This window comes from Pseudophryne corroboree, chromosome 3 (assembly GCF_028390025.1).
Source record: "Pseudophryne corroboree isolate aPseCor3 chromosome 3, aPseCor3.hap2, whole genome shotgun sequence".
Lineage (NCBI taxonomy): Eukaryota > Metazoa > Chordata > Amphibia > Anura > Myobatrachidae > Pseudophryne > Pseudophryne corroboree.
In genome coordinates this window covers 471,252,680-471,272,226 of record NC_086446.1, presented here as the reverse complement: position 1 = coordinate 471,272,226, position 19,547 = coordinate 471,252,680, and the positions used below count along the sequence as shown (strand labels likewise).

Sequence of the window (19,547 nt, the reverse complement as noted above, 5' to 3'; positions counted from 1 at the left end):
GCGGGTGCACGCATCAGCGGGTATGCGCTATCACGGGAAAGCGCACGCATGCGCAGCACGGACCAGCATGAGGTGCAAATATGGCAGCGTGTATAGGGATATTTTTCTGACTTTGACAGTCCACCCTTTGGCAGTCAATAATAACTGCCACCTTCTAAAACATTTCAAAAGGAGAAAAATATATGTCAGGGGTTAATTCATTTCCATGGTTGGGTGAGGGAGGAGAGAGGAGTAGGTGTGAAGAGGGTATGACCTAGTGTGATAGCAGAAGCATGTGTGTATGAGTCCATGTTTGGAGGGTCATGTATCATCGTGCCGTACGTGTTGTAAATCAAGCTTCGAGGTATTGCGAAGTATACATTTGAATTCCTTCTTATCCCGTGGTACGGGTCTGTGGATGGGCTGTCAAACTTTACCGAGCTCATTTCGGCTTTCAGTTGTAACAAAATGGGGATGCACATTTTAGTTGATGATACATGAATGGGGGAGGTATGTGGTTGCTGATATCTGTGCCTGTATTCCCTATCGTCTATGTGTGTCATTACCTGAGGGTTGTAGAGATGAAGATAAAGAACACTTATGGAAAATGCAATGATATTCTATGTCAGGGAAATGTACATCTGTCGTTGAAGTTGTGTTCGGTATCTGTTGAGAGTCGTCTTCTTTGCGCTGTATTGCTCCTTGGGCATGAGCAAAATAGCTTTGTCAGTGCCATCAGATTTACAAAAAATGTTGGGCTAGCGTGAGTTTAAAAATACTAGGGAAACTGGGGATCCATGGCAAAGTTCATCAAGTGTCCATATCATAGGTTGTCAAAACTTCATCTTGGGTGCTTGTCTGTTGTCTGTATAGCGTCTCGTCAACTTCCTCGTCCAAGGGGGTCTTTGTATCTTGGAGAAAAGCAGAAAAACAGGTGAAAGAAACGGACCGTATAATCGCATTTTCATCACATTCTGGTTTCTATCATTGGGTCATAAATCAAATCCAGGTTAATTACAGTTTCCTCACTCCTCAAGCTCATCACTTTTGTACTTTGTTTGCACCTCATTAAAGCCTGCCCGCATCTAAATATCAATCCAATCGATATAACGACACCCAAGATACATAGTAGAAACTTTCCAACATCCATTATGACTCCTTGAGCCCAGTCTCCCAAACCGGAGAACCAATTTCGCGGGTTCAACCATGACACCCAACCAGTCAGCTCATTACCTACAGCAGCAAGGGTGAGATTGTGTTTTCGACGAAATTCCCACTTCAATTGGAGAATATCGTCCATCTTTTGGTCTATGACCTCTACCGGATCCTCGGTGCTATTTGTGATATACGTGCAACACTTTATGCCGTACTGTGTTGCCAATGTAACACAATATCCGCCTGTTACTGCTGTAAGATAATTAAGAACCATCCTATGCTGAACTAGTTCTGTTTTATAAGCTTGAAGTTCTCTTCCAGTGTATCTAAACGTGTCATCATACATTTCAGTGATATTATCTAACAAATTGGCGAGTGCGGAAATGTATTTATAGTTCATCACTCCTCGAGCGGTGCGAGTGAAATCTAACGCTACCAGAACCTGAATCCCGGTGGATTCATGGATAAGATCAGAGGCCGGATGCTCTAACCTTTCTGACAGTTGTCTTTTAACTCGGTGCTCGTAATGAGTGTGAGTATAAGGAGCTTGGGCACCACGGTGTATGTCCTTCATTTTGTCATGTGTAACAGTCATCACTTCAGGCAATACTTTTCCAATATAACACAATCCTTCAGAGTTTGGGGCAAGCCACTTGTACGCCTTTCTCCCGCATATGAAATATGCATCATCGGGGAGAACATATGGGACGGAGAAGGACATTACCATGTTACAAACCTTCCAGGTGAAATCTCCTGACCCTAATTCTTCCATCTGCTTAATGCACGTATCAGTTTGTACGATATGTGCACAGTATCCTGGTGATACCTCTCCAACTCTAGTAATCCTATTTCCTAAGGTATATCGATACCGGAAAGATTTTCCTCTACTGGCTATGTGGCGTACAAGCTCTGTATCTGTAGGCATTCTATCTGCTCTGTGTGAAAAGGTCATGGTTAAATTGCTCCACGACACTTCCCAATTTCCCGGTTTTCTGGGATTGGAGATGTTGAAACATAAGAGGGACCTATCCACATGGTATTGGTGGAGCTTCAAACTAGGAGGGCTGGAGATATTAAACCTCCGGTCCACCGGTCTCCCACCACTTAGCTCAAGTACCTCCCCTAACGTTAAAGGAAATGGTACTAGCCCTGATTTGCTATGACCCTGAGGTACTTGAGAGCATACCCAACAATCTGTTTGGTTTAACACGTTACCCACTAAAGAGTGATAGTCACTCAATGGATGCCGGTCCATATGGATATTAAAACTGGATTGGCATTTCTTTATGCATCCATCTTCAACCAGATTATCACAGAGCCTACAGATACAGTTTTCTTCAGCTAACAATCCGTCACAATTTCTTCTATGATCAATGCTATCGGATCGTTTTCTGATACTCGCCTTTGCTTGTTGGTTTGGTTGATCTTGGAAAACTACGCCTCCATCATCATAATCGAAACCCATTCCAGAACCTCTCTCGACCTCTATGGTACTCTCGCCGGAACAGACTGCTCTGGTCAACATCACGGTTAACATCAAAATCCGGATCACAGTCTCTTGGGGCAAGTCCATCTTTGAGGAGGAAATAGAGAAGAATGAGAAGGGGGAAAAAGAAATTTCAAGGAAGAGGGGATGGGAAGTGGAGAAAAACAATAAAAGGGAGAGGGGAGTCGACAACTGCTTTCGGTCTTCAAGGCTCAGGTGCCGCCTCAGTCCTCCTGGAACAGACACTCCAGTGATACAACCTCTACCGTCTGTTCCTTATCACGGGACTTCTCTGGATCAGTAACCTTTTTGCAGTGGGATGAATGGACCCAAGTCTCTCTCTCAGCAACCTTCAATGCTGTGGTGCTAGTCAATAAGACCTGGTATGGTCCTTCCCATCTATCAATAAGACAACCTGAGCGTAGAAAATTTCGTATCATTACATAATCCCCAGGTTCAATGTCATGACAATTACTATCTGGTAAATCAGGAATCACCAACTTCAGATTATCATTTTGATTCCTTAATTGTTTACTCATGTTAATTAAGTACTTTACAGTTACTTCATTGTTACATTTCAAATCATCCTGAGGGTTAATCATGACATGCGGTTGTCGACCAAACAAGATTTCAAAAGGAGACAGATTAAGAGGGGACCTGGGAGTGGTTCTGATGCTATACAAAACGATGGGTAAAGCTTCTGGCCATGTCAGTCCTGTCTCTGCCATTACTTTACTCAATTTATTTTTAATAGTGCTGTTCACTCTTTCGACCTTCGCACTCGCCTGTGGACGGTACGGAGTGTGCAGCTTGCTATCAATACCCATTAATTTACACATTCCTTGAAAGACAACACCTGTAAAATGGGTACCCCTATCACTTTCAATGATTCTAGGGATACCATATCTACATACAAATTCCTGCACAATTTTCTTAGCTGTAAACATAGCGGTATTTGTAGCTGCTGGAAATGCTTCGACCCAATTCGAGAAGACATCTATACAAACAAGTACATATTTCAAATTTCGACATGGGGGTAATTGAATGAAGTCAATTTGTATTACCTGGAAAGGGCCGCCGGCAGGTGGGATATGGGATGGTTCTGTAGGTATTGCCTTTCCAATATTCTTTTTCAGACAGGTAAGGCATGACATTGCTCTTTTACTCGCATGAGAGGAGAATCCTGGGGCGCACCAGTATGCTCTTACCAATTTGCACATTCCCTCCTTGCCTAGATGAGTCAGCCCGTGAGCTGCTTCAGCCAGACATGGAAGATATGCTCTGGGGGCCACTGGTTTACCATGTCCATCCGTCCAGAGCCCTGAGGACTCCTGGCCATATCCCTTTGCCTTCCAGACTGCTCTTTCCTGTGTGGAACACAAATTCTGCATCTCACACAACTTTTGTGTGTTGATGGTATTAAATACCATCAGTTGTGTGGTGTCTGTCTGTATGGGGGTAGCAGCTGCAAGCTTTGCGGCTTCGTCTGCTCGGCTGTTACCAAGGGATACTGGGTCTTGGCTATATGTATGTGCTTTACATTTGATAACAGCCACTCTGTCGGGTTCCTGTATCGCTGTTAGAAGCCTTTTTATATATGCTGCATGCGCTATCGGTGTACCAGCTGCCGTCATGAAATTTCTGAGGCGCCATAGGGCTCCGAAATCATGTACTACCCCGAAGGCGTATCTAGAATCGGTGTAGATATTGGCTGACTTGCCCTTAGCCAATTCACATGCTCTGGTTAGGGCGACCAGTTCAGCAACCTGGGCTGAGTGAGGTGGGCCTAACGGTTCCGCTTCTATGGTGTCTTGGTCATCTACGACTGCGTATCCAGTACACAAGTCTCCCGAGTCTGACTGTCTATGACAACTACCGTCAGTGTAGAACGTGAGTTCTGCATCTTCCAGTGGATTGTCACTGATGTCAGGCCTTGCGGTAAAATTTTGGGTCAAATATTCCATACAATCATGTGTATCTTCCTTTGCATTAAATCCTCCTTCCCCATCACTCTCACCTTCCACCCTTTGTGTCTGACCAGGCACACCTGGTAGAAATGTTGCAGGATTTAATGCGCTGCATCTCCTTATGGTGATGTTTACTGGGGCCATTAATGCCAATTCCCATCTTGTAAACCTTGCTGATGAGACGTGTCTGGTTTGGGCAGAATTCAATAAGGCAGATACCGCATGTGGTGTATGGATTGTGAGGTTGTGGCCTAGCACGACATCTTCGCTTTTTGTCACTAGCAATGCTATCGCCGCAACGCTACGCAAGCATGTGGGGAGGGATCGCGCTACCGTGTCTAGCTGGGCGCTGTAGTATGCGACTGGCATGCTGGCGTCACCGTGTTTTTGGGTTAGTACACCTGCTGCGCACCCAGCACTTTCTGTTCCGTATAGTTCAAAGGGTTTCCCATAGTCTGGCATACCTAGTGCTGGTGCCTGCGTTAGGCATTGCTTAAGTCTCTCAAATGCTGCTTCGGATTCGTCTGTATGCGAAATCCGATCAGGTTTGTTTGAAGAGACCATTTCCTGCAAAGGTAGCGCCAATATGGAAAACCCTGGGATCCAATTACGGCAATACCCACACATTCCTAAAAACGTCCTGATATGTTGCTGGGTTTGTGGCAGTGTCATGTCTCTAATGGCTTGGATTCTATCAGCGGTCAGGTGTCTCAGTCCTTGTGTTAGACAGTGTCCCAAATATTTTACCTTAGTCTGGCATAATTGTAACTTGTCTTTGGAAACCTTGTGACCTGTGTCTGAAAGATGAAACAGGAGCTGTTTCGTATCCTTCAGAGAGGCTTCCAGTGAATCTGAACACAGCAGTAAATCGTCCACGTACTGTATCAATACTGATCCACTCTCCGGTTGGAAAGACTGTAAACAATCATGCAAAGCCTGAGAAAATATACTTGGACTATCTATGAAACCTTGGGGTAACCGAGTCCACGTGTATTGGACTCCTCTGTATGTAAAAGCAAACAAATATTGGCTGTCAGGGTGCAGAGGTACCGAAAAGAATGCGGAGCAGAGGTCAATAACAGTGAAAAATTTGGCAGTGGGAGGAATTTGCATTAGGATGACAGCTGGATTAGGCACTACGGGGAACTGACTCTCAACTATTTTGTTAATCCCCCTTAGATCCTGCACTAGCCTGTAACCCCTCCCCCCATTCTTTTTAACAGGGAAGATGGGACTATTGGCTGTGCTGGACGTTCTTACTAGAATGCCCTGTTGCAGCAAGCGTTCTATTACTGGGAAAACTCCTAACTCCACCTCTGGCTTCAGAGGATACTGTGGGAATTTTGGAGCTATCCTACCATCTTTTACTTGTACAACTACTGGAGCTATGTTTGCCATTAATCCAGTGTCCTGTCCATCTTTTGTCCAAAGTGACTCTGGTATCTGAGATGTCATCTCTTCTACTTGGGATGGATTCCTATTTGTCATAATGGAATGTGACATTAATTTTGATGGGGAGTCTAACATGTCTCGTACCTCCTGAGCGTGATTCTCAGGAATGTCCAAGAATACACCTTCAGGAGTACAATAAATGACGCAACCCATTTTACATAGTAAGTCTCTACCCAGGAGATTAGTTGGTGCCGATGCAGCCAGCAAAAAGGAATGCTTGGTATGCAAAGGCCCTATTGTAATCTCGGCTGGTTTGCTAACAGGGTAGTGCTGGACTACTCCTGTTACTCCCATGGCTGGAATTGTCCTACCAGTGGTTCTCATGCCCACTGTCGAATTTATCACTGACTTGGCCGCCCCTGTGTCTACAAGAAAGTTTAAAGTTTTACCAGCTACATTGATTGCAATCTCTGGTTCACTTCCAAGACTGGCAATCAACTTAACTGGCTGCAGATTACAGGTATGGCCACACCCCTAGTGGGTATGCTGACCTCCCTGAATCCCGCTGGCAGCGACTACTTGTGAGGGGGTTAGCTGGGAACTACCAGAGGCATGCCAATCTCTGTTCGGGGGATATCTTTTTGTTTCCCCTGTATGTGGCTCGAAACTCCGCCTCTGTGGACCCTGCTCCCAATGTCGTGTGTCGTGTCGTTGTCTACGGGGTTGAAAAGATCTTTGTACACTCTTTGTTCTACATTCTCGTGCATAGTGTCCCGGTCTGTTACAAGAAAAACATGTTATTACACTTGCCTTACCCACAGGATTCGGTGGTACATACGCAGGCTGCCTTGTGGTCAGCGCCTGTATACTTACTGACATCAACTTATCACTTTGCGACTCCCTGTGCCTAGTGATGTTTCTGTCGTGATCAATAGCAGCCTCTCTCAAAGTGGACACCGACAGACCTCGCCAACATGGTTGCGTGGTCTGTACCCTAGTCTTTAATGTTTCCTTTAAACCATCCATCAGTACAGATACTGCTACGTCTTGATGGTTTGGGTTGGTCTTAATGTCTTCTATTCCAGTGTACTTTGCCATTTCTAATAGTGCCCGGTGAAAATATTCTGATGCCGTCTCGGACTCTTTTTGTCTAATGGAGAATATCTTGTTCCATTTAACAACGGCTGGGAAATACTCCTTTAGCTGTAAATTTATCCTTTTTACATTATCCTCGTTGTACACGTCTGTAAGCGGTACATCTTTATCCAATGCACAGTCAGCTAAAAATTGAGTTGCGTCGACATTGGAAGGTAAACAAGCTCTTAGCAGTATCTGCCAATCCTTGTTGTTGGGTTCTACAGTGTTGCCTAGATCCCTGATGTATTTTTGGCTAGCAACTAAGTCCTTCCTGGGGTCAGGAAATTCGGACACTATTGTTCTTAATTCCATTCGGGAAAATGGAGTGTACATGGCAATGTTCCTTATGGGAGTGGCTCCAGACACATCTGTTTTTCCATTGGGAACTGCTATTACCCTTACAGGAGCAATTCTAACAGCCTCTTCCTGTGTAGATTCTACAGCTTGTTGTGGTACAATTGTTTCAGTGTAGTGCATGGTGCCGTACTTACCCGTTGACACGACCTCACCTATCCCTCCGCTAGGGGCTTTCGCTAATCTCGTGGGTGTCGCTGTGCCTACTGTGGTCTCTGCTATGGTGGCCGCAAGAGAGAGAGCTGAAATTGTTGCTGAATCGTCTTCTTGATCACACTCCTGAGGAAAGTTCAAAATAGGGTACAACTTGCACGGGTTAATAATTGCATGAGTTACTTGGTTAACATCATTAACATTTACAGGGTTACTAAGAGTTTGTGTTTTACAACCCAGTGCGTTTCTCTCCGCAATCAACTTCTCTCCTGCAATGTATGGTGGAGGAGGGGCTGTGGCTATCAGCTTCCTGACTGCCCCAGATCCTGCCGCCAGAGCCAAACCTCTCTGTATCTCACCTTCCTGGTGCCATAACTGTAAATAATCATGATGCTGAATTCGTCTCTTTGTTGATTTTAGGAGACATATCCTTCTCCTTAAATTTTGTAACACTTCTGGACTGAAGCTACCTATTCTTGGGAATTTGTCCCTGTCTTGTACAGTCATTCTCTCCCATTCATCACATAAAGATTCTGTGTGACTTCCGTATTTTTCACACATGATGTACCTTGCCGACCCGACGGGTCGGTTCTCTGAATCAACCCGAACCAAGGTTGATCGCCCCCTACCTGAACAATTGGCCCCCATAATCTGCAGGTGTTGCTTACTACTCCTGTGATCTTTATATCACGGTCTTCAGCGAACCCTTACAGCAAACCAAATTGTCCAAAAATAGGCCGGCGGTGGCGGTTTACCGAGTACCCCACTCACTCGCCCACCTCGACCAATACGACCTGATCACACCGATATGGTGCTGGCGTACTCGATACAGGGCCCCTCTGGAACCTTCTGTTTACTGGAACATATGAGGGTTACCCGCAGGACACTTACTCTTTCCAGTAAAGGTGGGGTTGTTAGATAGTTCCTGAGTGACCAGCGAACTTCCCTTCCAAAAATAAAAAATTACACAAATCACGTCAGAATGTACAAATAGCGTTTGTGACCACTTTACTCTAATGGTATTAGGTCAGATTACTAACTACTGCACACAATTACGTGCGGTACAATCGTTCAGTACATAAGCACTACTTGTCATGTACTGAAAGATCAGTGGAATCGATGTTTCCGGCCGCGATTCCTTCAGCAAGAGCTTGTATGGCCTATATGGGTTCTGCACCAACACCCCAGGCGTTGTGCCTCTTGTACCTTTATAGCGGACCTCTTTGTCTATTTTACCTGTTACCTTATGACCTCCTGGTCTGTTACCGTCTGTTAATGACCTCCTGGTCTGTTACCTTATGACCTCCTGGTCTGTTACCTTATGGTCCGCTATACTCTAATGCTCAAATATTATTTAACCAGGGATGCCTCCCTAGCCACCGTATATGTCACTTACACGTGTGTCCCTTGACGAGTACCCGACTTTCCTTTTGGTTCAACCTCTAAGTTATATAAACTTATGTGATAAAAACACACTCACTCAACACATGTACACTTTGTTTCTATATCTATTTCTGCGCAGAAATTTTTCTTCAGCCCAGCAGTGTTACCAATTTGGAGCAGGATCTGTTAAACTAAATTTCAGATTTTTCCAAAAATAGATTTGCGTTATTTACCGCGTCGCGTTATTTATCGCCTTTGCGCTAATTCAACTTTTCGTGACTTGAGCTACGTGGGCGTAACCGGACGCTACGTTGCGTAACGTACGCTGCGTGCGTCTGCCTTTGGATTGCGTACGCAAGTCTTTTGTTAGGGACACGTGTACGCAAAACAAAGATCCACCGTAACACAATTTCTACTTTTATCAATGTAGATGATCCCTGATCATCTACCGCACACCACACTGACTGCCTTGTCTCCCAGACAAGCCGTGTGTTGGTCTATATTTTAACTATTACCTCTACTATGAAATAACAGCAAATCTCTTTTAGCACTTTCTATCAACTATAAAAATTGGCAAACAGGAATAGTGATATACGAAATTGAAAAAGAAATGCAGATATATATGTATGCATGCGTGTATACGCAAGACAGAAGAGAAATAAAACAGTTTTAAAAGACACAAGCGTTTTGTTCTTACTTCCGGTTCCCGGATTCCTTCAGCACTCTTTATCTAAGCGAAGCAGACGCTTATCCCGTCAGCACTGCGAGACAACCTCCCACCCTTTGCTGGGGGGATAATGTCTGCTGATCTACCTAGTGCAGATATGAGAAGGATAGGACGAGTCCCCAATTGACAATGCTAAATTCCTTTGTCGTATAAACAACCCTTTATGAAGTCTAAGAACACTGTACGCTGTTTACTTAAGAAGTACCGTACGGGTACGCTGGTTGCGTAACGATCGCTCCGCCGTAGGCGAGACGCTCAAGCGTCACGTTCACTCACGGCCCAGCGATCACAGGACAGCACGTTAAGGGCTATGACTAGAGTAATGATTCGCTATGGCGTAGCGGACGCTCGAGACCACGAGGAGATCACCAGCGGCGCAGACGCTCACAACGCTATACCTTTATGTCTAAACCTTATACCAATGAAATACACAGAATACCTTAATGTGAATACAGGGTGTAAGTGCAACCTTGTGTAACCTGACTAACTACAAAGCTGCTTGAGCGTCACCGACGCTCAAGTGAACACTTAACACTATAGGAAATACACAGATACTGGTTTAGGGTCCAAAGCCCATTAACTGTATTATCTCTAATATACTTGTAAAAGGGGATAACAGTACAAACGATACACTACAATATAACAGAGACTTCCTAACCAAAATACAATACTATCTAATACAATTCAATTCAAGTCTAGGGGAGATGTGAGAGAAAAGAGAAAAGGAGAGAGAGAGAGAGAAATGGAGAGAGATGAGAGAAATTGGCTCACAGTAAGACAATGATTACGGAGAGAAAACTTACGCACAAAGGTAAACGATCGCATGCGCCTGGACATCCAGCACCCGATTTTCAGCAATGAGAACCGTTGAAGAGTGAGAGCTGGATGTGGTCGGCCTGCCTATTTATGCCCCACACACAATGCAATCTCATAGTCCCTACAATCCCATTGTCCATTGGACGTCGGAATTCGGCCCTGTATCATAACAAAAGGTCATAGGTTGATTCATACAGGTGGGCTGTGACGATTTCAAACAGCTCAGGTGGGTGGGAAACTAGGTTTCCCGCCGCATACCTGAGTATGAGTAAATAATAGAAATGGACATAAACTTCTTATGTCCATAACTATTCGCACGAGCGATTAATACGCTCTAAACCAACACCGGAATATTGCTAATTAAATACTCTTCCGATGGGTACCAAACACTGCTGCATGACTCTTGTTAGACCCTTCCCACAATACAAAGAGGGATTCCTCAGCTCAGGGACATTCTATATTAACTAAACTTTCAGAAACTATCAAAGGGACCATGATCTACAAACTACATTAATTGTGAAAATATGTAACGATTGGGTCGCACGCTACGACTACATACTCCTTACCGTAAATACGCATACCGATGCGAGCGGGTGCACGCATCAGCGGGTATGCGCTATCACGGGAAAGCGCACGCATGCGCAGCACGGACCAGCATGAGGTGCAAATATGGCAGCGTGTATAGGGATATTTTTCTGACTTTGACACAAGACAAAAGGGTTTTAGTAAATCCTTGAAGGTTAGGGTGCTGGGGTAAATCGTGCTATACGAAGAACATTCCATAGAGTGTATGCAGCCTGAAAACAAAGGGCCTAATTCAGAGGTGGACAGAGTGTTGATGTTTGCGCAGTTGTTGGATTATTTGGTATACACATGTGTGAAAAGTTCTAAAGCCCCCTAGAGTGCATGTGTTTCCCTCACTGCGCTACGCCATATGCTGTTGTGTATGGGATCTGGCATTAAGGACAGTGAAGACTAAGCAGATGCAATATCTCAGCCACAGAGGCCATGTTTACATGGAGTTGAGAAGAAGACAATGCATTTGCCATGGGCTGATGCAAGTGTCGATGGTGAGAGTGATGATTCGCCGATGGTGGAGTATTCACATCCGCCGGTGGATTAACACCATCCATAGCCATTGAAAGCAGGAATCCCAGGGCTTGCAAATTCAATCGTACGCAAGGCTGAAACTAGCATTTACATAAATCCGCAGCCGCGAATCCTCTGAATTAGGTCCTGTGGATGGGAGTAGGAACATGTAGTGAGTGCTGCTCCTAACATGTATGTTATACCTTAATTGTGCCATTCCTGGCACCTGTAATCAGCTTCCTCTGAGAGTTGTCAAATGTCATGCAGGTGATTTCCTCCTGTCCATGCACATTATTCAGCAGGAGGGATTTGTTACCAGTCTCCACATCCCAGACAGCAACGCTGGAATCCTCACTCCCTGTCACCACCTGACACAAATTGTACATGCAGCATAGGGTTAAAATCTCTTTACCTGTATATCAATTGTAATTCTTCAATTACAGTACTATGAAATAGCTTAAGTAAAGCTTCTTTCTTGGCTAGCAATATTATATATTGCATACTGGATTTTAAATAAAACAAACACGTACTACATGCATAACGCATAATTGTCAGAACAAATACACATATAATCCTACACTAAATAGTCCAATAAATCTGCACGTTGTACTGTACATTACACTTGTTTATTTAATAGCATTAGTTATGATCAATGGATTTGTAGGTTGAGATTGTTACTTTCATTAATACATGTGCACCCCTGAGCAATAAAAAAGAAAAATGAGCATAGAGAATAGATTGAGGAGTGCTAAATCTGTGCCCCAATTCGCCTGACATCTTTGGCAGCTGCCTATAGCACCTCCTCCTTAGCGTGTGTAGTACCAGCTGCTCCATATAAAGCACTCTGGGATTCTGGGAGTTAATGGACTGACTAGCAATCAAAGGTTAAACAATCGTTGATCATACAATGCAGAGATAACTCTCTTTCTGGCTGAGAGAGCTGAATAATTAATTCTTGTTACTCGGCTGCTCAATCAGCCGCAATGAATTGCACTTTTCTCCCAGCTTCCTGGCAATGAGATGCAAATTCCCATGTCAAAATTGCTGTTAAATTGCCCAGGCTTTATGAGGTTGTGAGATGTCAGTTGATGGGTTTTATTAACAGTGAATCTGTAGGAAAGCGCTGAGAAGTTCGGGAATCGGTGTAGCGTGCTAGGGACATGTTTTTATTTTTCTGTCTGTAATGCTGACTTGCACAAAGAAGGAGAATGTGCAGAAAATCAGAAATAGAGTGTTTCTGATGAGTGTCGGCCTCATTGCTGAAATTAACCCCTGGGATTACAGCAGTATGGGACACACTGTAGTATTATATTGGACATTTCATCCTTAATTACACCTAAAGGGCCTAATTTACAGTTAGGATCAAATTGAGCTAAACAGTGCATATATTTCTTTTCTGCATGCTGGGAAATTGCGCCTGGTTTTGAATGTAGCACACACTTACCGGACAGTTTTATTGTTAGACTGTGGGTTTTGGCAAGGACACATACTGCCCTCTCATCTCTATATCTATCTGCACATTTTCAGTTTGTATCTTCTACAGTATAAGGCTATTTTGCCAGTGTGGGAAATGGCACCTTCTAGCTGTATTTTCAGTACTCCATATTTGTCTACAGTCATGGAATTCCCAAGAGATGCTTGAATTTTGGGAAGTTCACCCTGACGCACAGGAGAGACCTAAATGATCATGTCATCATGGCCCCATCCCCCACTGCGTAATTTGCTGTAGGTCTTGAGGTGCTCTCCCTGCCAATACACAGCTTTAGGATGATTCCTTGGGCAAGATTCAAATGTATCTCTGGCCGGCAGCCACTATTCAATTGTCTACATTTCAACTCATACCCGCCAGAGGTGGCAAGCTGAAATGTGTGAAAAGTGACCTGTTTGGGCACCCAAACGGCACTTTTCCCAGTTGCGCCCATTAGTTTACGCTAAACCCATCACTAATGGGCGCGATCAGTGCGATAGGGGACATTCATTGAATATCTCCCCGTGCGATCTCCCATCACTTTACTTGGGAGATTGAGGGTGATAACAATTGATTTCCTCACCTTTAGTTGTTTGTGAGCGGCTGGTGATAAAGCCTTAAGCTGTTATTGATGGGCTAGCAGGTGTTTGGCATCTACACCTTTTGTTGGATTATTTGGGCAAGATGTTGATACTGTGTTTAGGGACATCCTTTCTTCACCACCACACCTTTCCATCCTTTCAGTAAATAAAGCTGACCCATTTCCCCACCAATGGTGGTCATTCCGAGTTGATCGCTCGCTAGCAGGTTTTTGCAGCCGTGCAAACGTTATGCCGCCTCCTACTGGGAGTGTATCTTAGCTTAGCAGAAGTGCGAACGAAAGAATCTCAGAGCGGCTACAAAATTATTTTGTGCAGTTTCAGAGTAACTTCAGACCTACTCAGCGCTTGCGATCACTTCAGTCTGTTCAGTTCCTGTTTTGACGTCATGAACGCGCCCTGCGTTCGCCCAGCCATGCCTGCGTTTTTCCTGGCACGCCTGCGTTATTTCGAACACTCCCTGAAAACGGTCAGTTGATACTCAGAAACGCCCTCTTCCTGTCAATCACTCTGCGGCCAGCAGTGTGACTGAAAAGCTTCGCTAGACCTTGTGTGAAACTACATCGTTCATTGTAATAGTACGACGCGCGTGCGCATTGCACGGCATACGCATGCGCAGAAGTGCCGATTTTTAGCCTGATCGCTGCACAGCGAACGAAAGCAGCTAGCGAACAACTCGGAATGACCCCCAATATCTCTCCGAGGTGTCTTTAGTGTAGATTTATTTTTCAGTTTATTAACCTGATGCAGAAATATAGGCTGACATTAGCTGAAAGAAAGTTTAATGATCAGCTGTTAATATTAATATTCAGCTATTGTTGTGTAAGAGGACTGTAGAGGACTGATCACCTGCAATACAGTTGATGTGATGGGAAAACATGGACCTTTATTGGACCCATAATCAGGCAGCTAAACACTAACCTGATGAAAGAAACTGTTGTAGAGGACCCCAGAGAGTGGTGCCTCGTGTGTAGTCAGGGTCTCCTCATTGGTGTCAGTATGAGCAAAGCACAGCATTCCAATGTAGTCAGAAAAAGATACAAGCAGACGATGGGGTGGCATCTGCACAAGTAGGAATGGGAAACTTCCCTGTTCTTGTGTTCTTCCTGGATGTAGACAGGGGAACTTCAGCACCAAGGTCTGCAGGCATCTGTGTGAGGAGATGTCCCACACCTTCAAAACCTGGAGGAGGGAAGCATACAATGACTCCTCTGCAGAGATTAGTGGGGATCTACTATCACTTATACATAACAGACTATTACCTATATGAATAATGCTTATGATCTACCTGAATCATGCTTGCGATCTTCTGAGGATCAAGGTGGCTTACTTATGATCCTTTATGGGCCCGTTACACATGTGGAAACGCTACTCTCCACCCAGTTATTATTAGGGGGCCAGGTGGGGCTGACCAGCAAACCCTGAAAAAATTGTTTCAGAGTTTGCCTGGAGAAACCAAAATGATGTTCAGATTGGTTCTCGAATCTCCGTTCCTTGCTATGGAAAGAAGTGTGGTTGTAAAAATGGATCTGTTGTGTCCCTTCGCTGCATCCGCAATTTGTGCCCTGCGGCCATAAGCATGCTTGAACTCACACTACCCATGCATAGTGTGCCAGATCAGCAAGGGTAAGTAGCACTAGTGCTTCGGTAGCAGTGTTAGTGATCGGGTGGACAGTTACTTTTTGTAATAGCTATCACCACACATCAGTTACACACTGTTGCATCTCCAGCTTTATGCTAATGTTAGCATCATCCCTTCCCCCTGAGTGCAAGTGTGCGTCTGAATGTACAAGGACTGAGGTCTTCTTTAGGCGCAACAATCCCTCTTGGTGAGTCTAGAAATGGTGCCATCAGATGCCCCATTGAAACCTGCACCTATCCTATGCTAGGTTTAGATTCACAGTCAGAGTATGGCCTTCCATGCAAGTGATTAAGCATCTAAGTTCGCCACCACTTCTGCACCAGCACACCCAAATTACACTACATCTCCGTGCGTCTACATAGCCAGCTCTCGGTCACTGCCCAGGAACACCCAATACATTTCTGAGTGTGTCTCAATGGCAACTGCGTCTCTGTGCCTACACACCATGGGACAAATGCACTATGTGGCTTTTTAGAGACTATGGGGTAGATGTACTAAGCAGTGAAAAGGACGCAGAAGTGAGCCAGTGGAGACGTTGCCCAGCTGCTCTGTATGATTTTATTGTATGCAAATTATAAATGCTACTTCATTGTTTGCCATGAGCAACTTCTCCAATGGCTCGCTTCTCACTGCTTAGTACATCTTCCTATTAGATGAATGCGTAGTTTTAAAACATTGCCCATTTGCGCAATTATCGGCATTGAGTGCGACTCAGAATCAGGCTCATATTAGTTTTTCATTTTAAAGTCACTATGGGTCAGATGTATTAAGCCTGGAGCCAATCGCTACGGATTTGAAAAATGACAGTTAGGAGGTGATTGGCTGGTGCGTTATCACCTTGCATTTATAACTACTTTATCATTTCTTTATCCCTTCTCCAGGCTTAATACATCTGCCCCATTATTTGATTAACTACAGTAAAATATAATACCACACTGTAAATTAGATTAGATCATGTTTTATAGTACAATTAGTACTAGAATTGAACAAAACTGCTGTAAAATTTCAAAGTGAATTAAGTTTTACAGTGGAGCAGGCCATTTATGAGATATAAAGCTCTATCAATACAATCTCTGAATTGAGCTATTGCTTGGTCATTGTGTGGACTGCCATTCTGCACTGCATGTATAAATTAGTATTTTGCTGAATGAAAAGAGCTAGGGGGGTCAGTGGTCAATTTATTGTTCTGTGTGGTGTGGTTGTGAACACTAGGGATGGCCATTGATGTGGTCACCCTCGATGGTGGCCATCGATGGCGATATTGTAAGTGGCCATTTATGACAGCCTACTATGAAATGGATGACCATCAATGGTTTCACCAACCGATGATCATCCCTTTTCTTTGACTGACTGGCCAATCAGAACCTGGGGGGCGTGGCTTTGTGGGTACCAGAGGTGGAGCTATGCTCCGTGACCTCCTACCTTGAGAAAAAAAATAATTCAGTTATGCTGTGCCATCGATGGAGGTAAAATATCTGGTTCTTCCCCATCGATGGCAAAAGTAGTCTACATACGATGGTTGATGGCCATCCCTAGTGAACACTTCAGGACAAAATACATCAGTGAAATATGATATATTTCACAGCCAAATGCTTAATGAGATTCTTTTTTCTTACATCTCTAATAATATCTAGTTTGCACTACACACTCATAAATGAGTCACTCATTTATAATAAAATGATCTGGAAAAGAAGTAAAAAATATTTTTTTACGTTGAAATTGTGTATCTATACATGCTATAGCCTTCCAGCAGGGATGGCAGTACTCCCACCAGCATTGTCTATTTACTCACCGAGTCCTTGGAGTAACTGAATATCTGTTTCAGCGGCTCATATATAGCCACATCCAGAATAGCCATGGTGTGCTCCTGGAGCAAGGCAATGGGCCGACTCGGGACATATTGATTCCACAGTCTCACTTTATGATCTAGTCCACCTGTAACAAGCAAGTTCAGGGACTTGCAGTAGTCAAAACATTGCACACCCTACAAGAGAAGAGACCTTGCTTATTACATGAGTAACTGGAACATTTATTCAGCAAACATAATCAGGGAGAACACAAGTAGAACAGAGGGGGTGATGTACTAAGCCTTGGAGAGAGATAAAGTATCGACCAATTGTACAGGCTGTGTTTGAAAAATGACAGGAGCCGACTGGCTGGTACTTTATCTTTCTCCAAGGCTTCGTACATATGCCACAGGGTCTCATGGAGATATGCAGCAAGCCTTGATGAGAGATAAAGTGGAGAAAATGCTCAAAATAGCCAATCAACTGTCATTTATCTAGCACAGTCTATGAAATAACAGAAGTGCATAGGTTGATTTGGGCAACTTTGCCACTTTATCTCTCATCAAGGTTTGATATATCTCCCTTTATGTGAGCACACTAGACCTTGCTGATCTTCCACATATAAGTTTTCCCTCTGCTGTTGATGTCCATGATGACGACAGAGGTCTGTGAGCTGTCAGACGATGTGATGATGAGATCCTGTCCTGGGACATACATGATTTTATTGATGGCTTCTGGGTGGATATCAGTAAAGTACTGATAGCTGAGAAACTTGCTGTGTTGTCTCAACTCCTAAAGTAAAGAGAAGAGCAAGGCCAGACACGGATTATAAAGACCATCAAAAGTAGCAAAATTATAATTTAAACATTCTGAGCAGATTCAGTAGACCATTATCTCTAGCAGGGACAAGTTTAAAGTCACTAACTGGCAATTGCTAAAGGAATTTCACATTTGGAAAAAAAGCAATCATTATTGCTGCAGCTCTATGATAAGGAGATTTATGGTAGACTTACCATGGTTTAATCTGTTTCTGTGAGGTACACTGGGTTCCACAAGGAATACATCGGTGTGTAGAGATGGATCTTGATCCAGAGGCACCAACAGGCTAAAGCTTAGACTGTCCCAGAATGCATTGCGCGGTCTCCTATATAACCCCGCCTCCAGGCACTGTGAACTCAGTTTTGTTAACCAATCCAATGCAGAAGCAAGTAAAAGAGAAGGCAGATGTTAGTCACATAGAACCACGTTCTCACGACAGGAGAAGGGACTAGCGGCTAATGCCATACAAACCCAAAGAAACTAGCACGTAGCCGCCTTGCACAATTGTTCAGCGGACGCACCACGACAGGCCGCCCAAGAGGGTGCAACAGACCGAGTAGAATGGGCTTTAATAGCAGCAGGAGCTGGGAGTCCAGCCTGTGCATAAGCTTGTGCAATCACCATTCTAATCCACCTGGCCAAGGTTTGCGTATTCGCAGGCCAGCCACGTTTGTTGAAACCAAACAGTACAAACAGGGTATCTGACCTCCTGAGAGACAATTCAGAAGAAATGATGGCTGGAACCACAATCTCTTGATTAAGTGAAAAGATGATACCACCTTAGGTAAATAACCAGGGCGAGTTCAAAGAACTGCTCGGTCACGATGAAATATCAAAAAGGGTGGGCAACAGGACGAAGCGCCTAAGTCTGACACCCTTCTAGCAGAGGCAATAGCCAGCAGAAACAGGACCCTGGCTGTGAGCCATTTAAGGTCCACTGACTTAAGAGGTTCAAATGGAGACTCTTGCTGGGCATTCAGGACAACAGACAAATCAGGTGCACCATGCTCCAAGCAGGACCAGCGAGGACTTCTTCCAGTTGATGAGCCACCAGTGGGCTTGTAGGAAGTTTACCGTCAGTTGTAGATGACTGAGGAGGACATCGTGGGAGTTTGCCAGAATCAGCAAATTGACCAGATACAGCAGGATCCTGACTCCCTGGCGACGGAGATGAGCTGTCATCACGGCCATAACCTTGGTGAAGATCCGAGGGGCCGTGGCCAGTCCAAATGGCAGAGCCTGGAATTGATAGTGAAGATTGCCAATAGCAAACCGCAGATATTGCTGATGTGATATGGCAATGGGCATATACAGGTAAGCATCTTGTATATCCAGGGATAACATATAGTCTCCGGGTTCCATGGCCAGTACAATTAAGCGCAGTGTTTCCATATGGAACTTGGAAACTCTCAAAAACTTGTTCAGTGATTTGAGGTTGAGAATAGGCTGGAAAGACCCATCAGGTTTCGGGACTAGAAACAGGGTCGAGTAGTATCCTCTCCCTCTTTGGGACAGAGGTACAGGCACTACCACTCCTATATCCAGGAGGGAACACGCAACCATCTGTAAAGTTTGCGCCTTTAACGGATCCGAA

General features: G+C 44.4%; 1 protein-coding gene across 1 annotated transcript in view; it reads right to left on the bottom strand.

Moving 5' to 3' along the window:
- The window catches only part of LOC135056050 (WD repeat-containing protein on Y chromosome-like), a 242,493-nt gene that overhangs the window by 151,025 nt on the left and 71,921 nt on the right, over window positions 1-19,547 (bottom strand). Inside the window, exons 8-11 of the mRNA XM_063960774.1 lie at window positions 17,738-17,926; window positions 17,140-17,331; window positions 14,627-14,887; window positions 11,842-12,006 (exon numbers count right to left, since the gene is read on the bottom strand). Coding sequence (XP_063816844.1) covers window positions 11,842-12,006; window positions 14,627-14,887; window positions 17,140-17,331; window positions 17,738-17,926 — 807 coding nt within the window. The remainder of the gene's footprint in view (window positions 1-11,841; window positions 12,007-14,626; window positions 14,888-17,139; window positions 17,332-17,737; window positions 17,927-19,547) is intronic.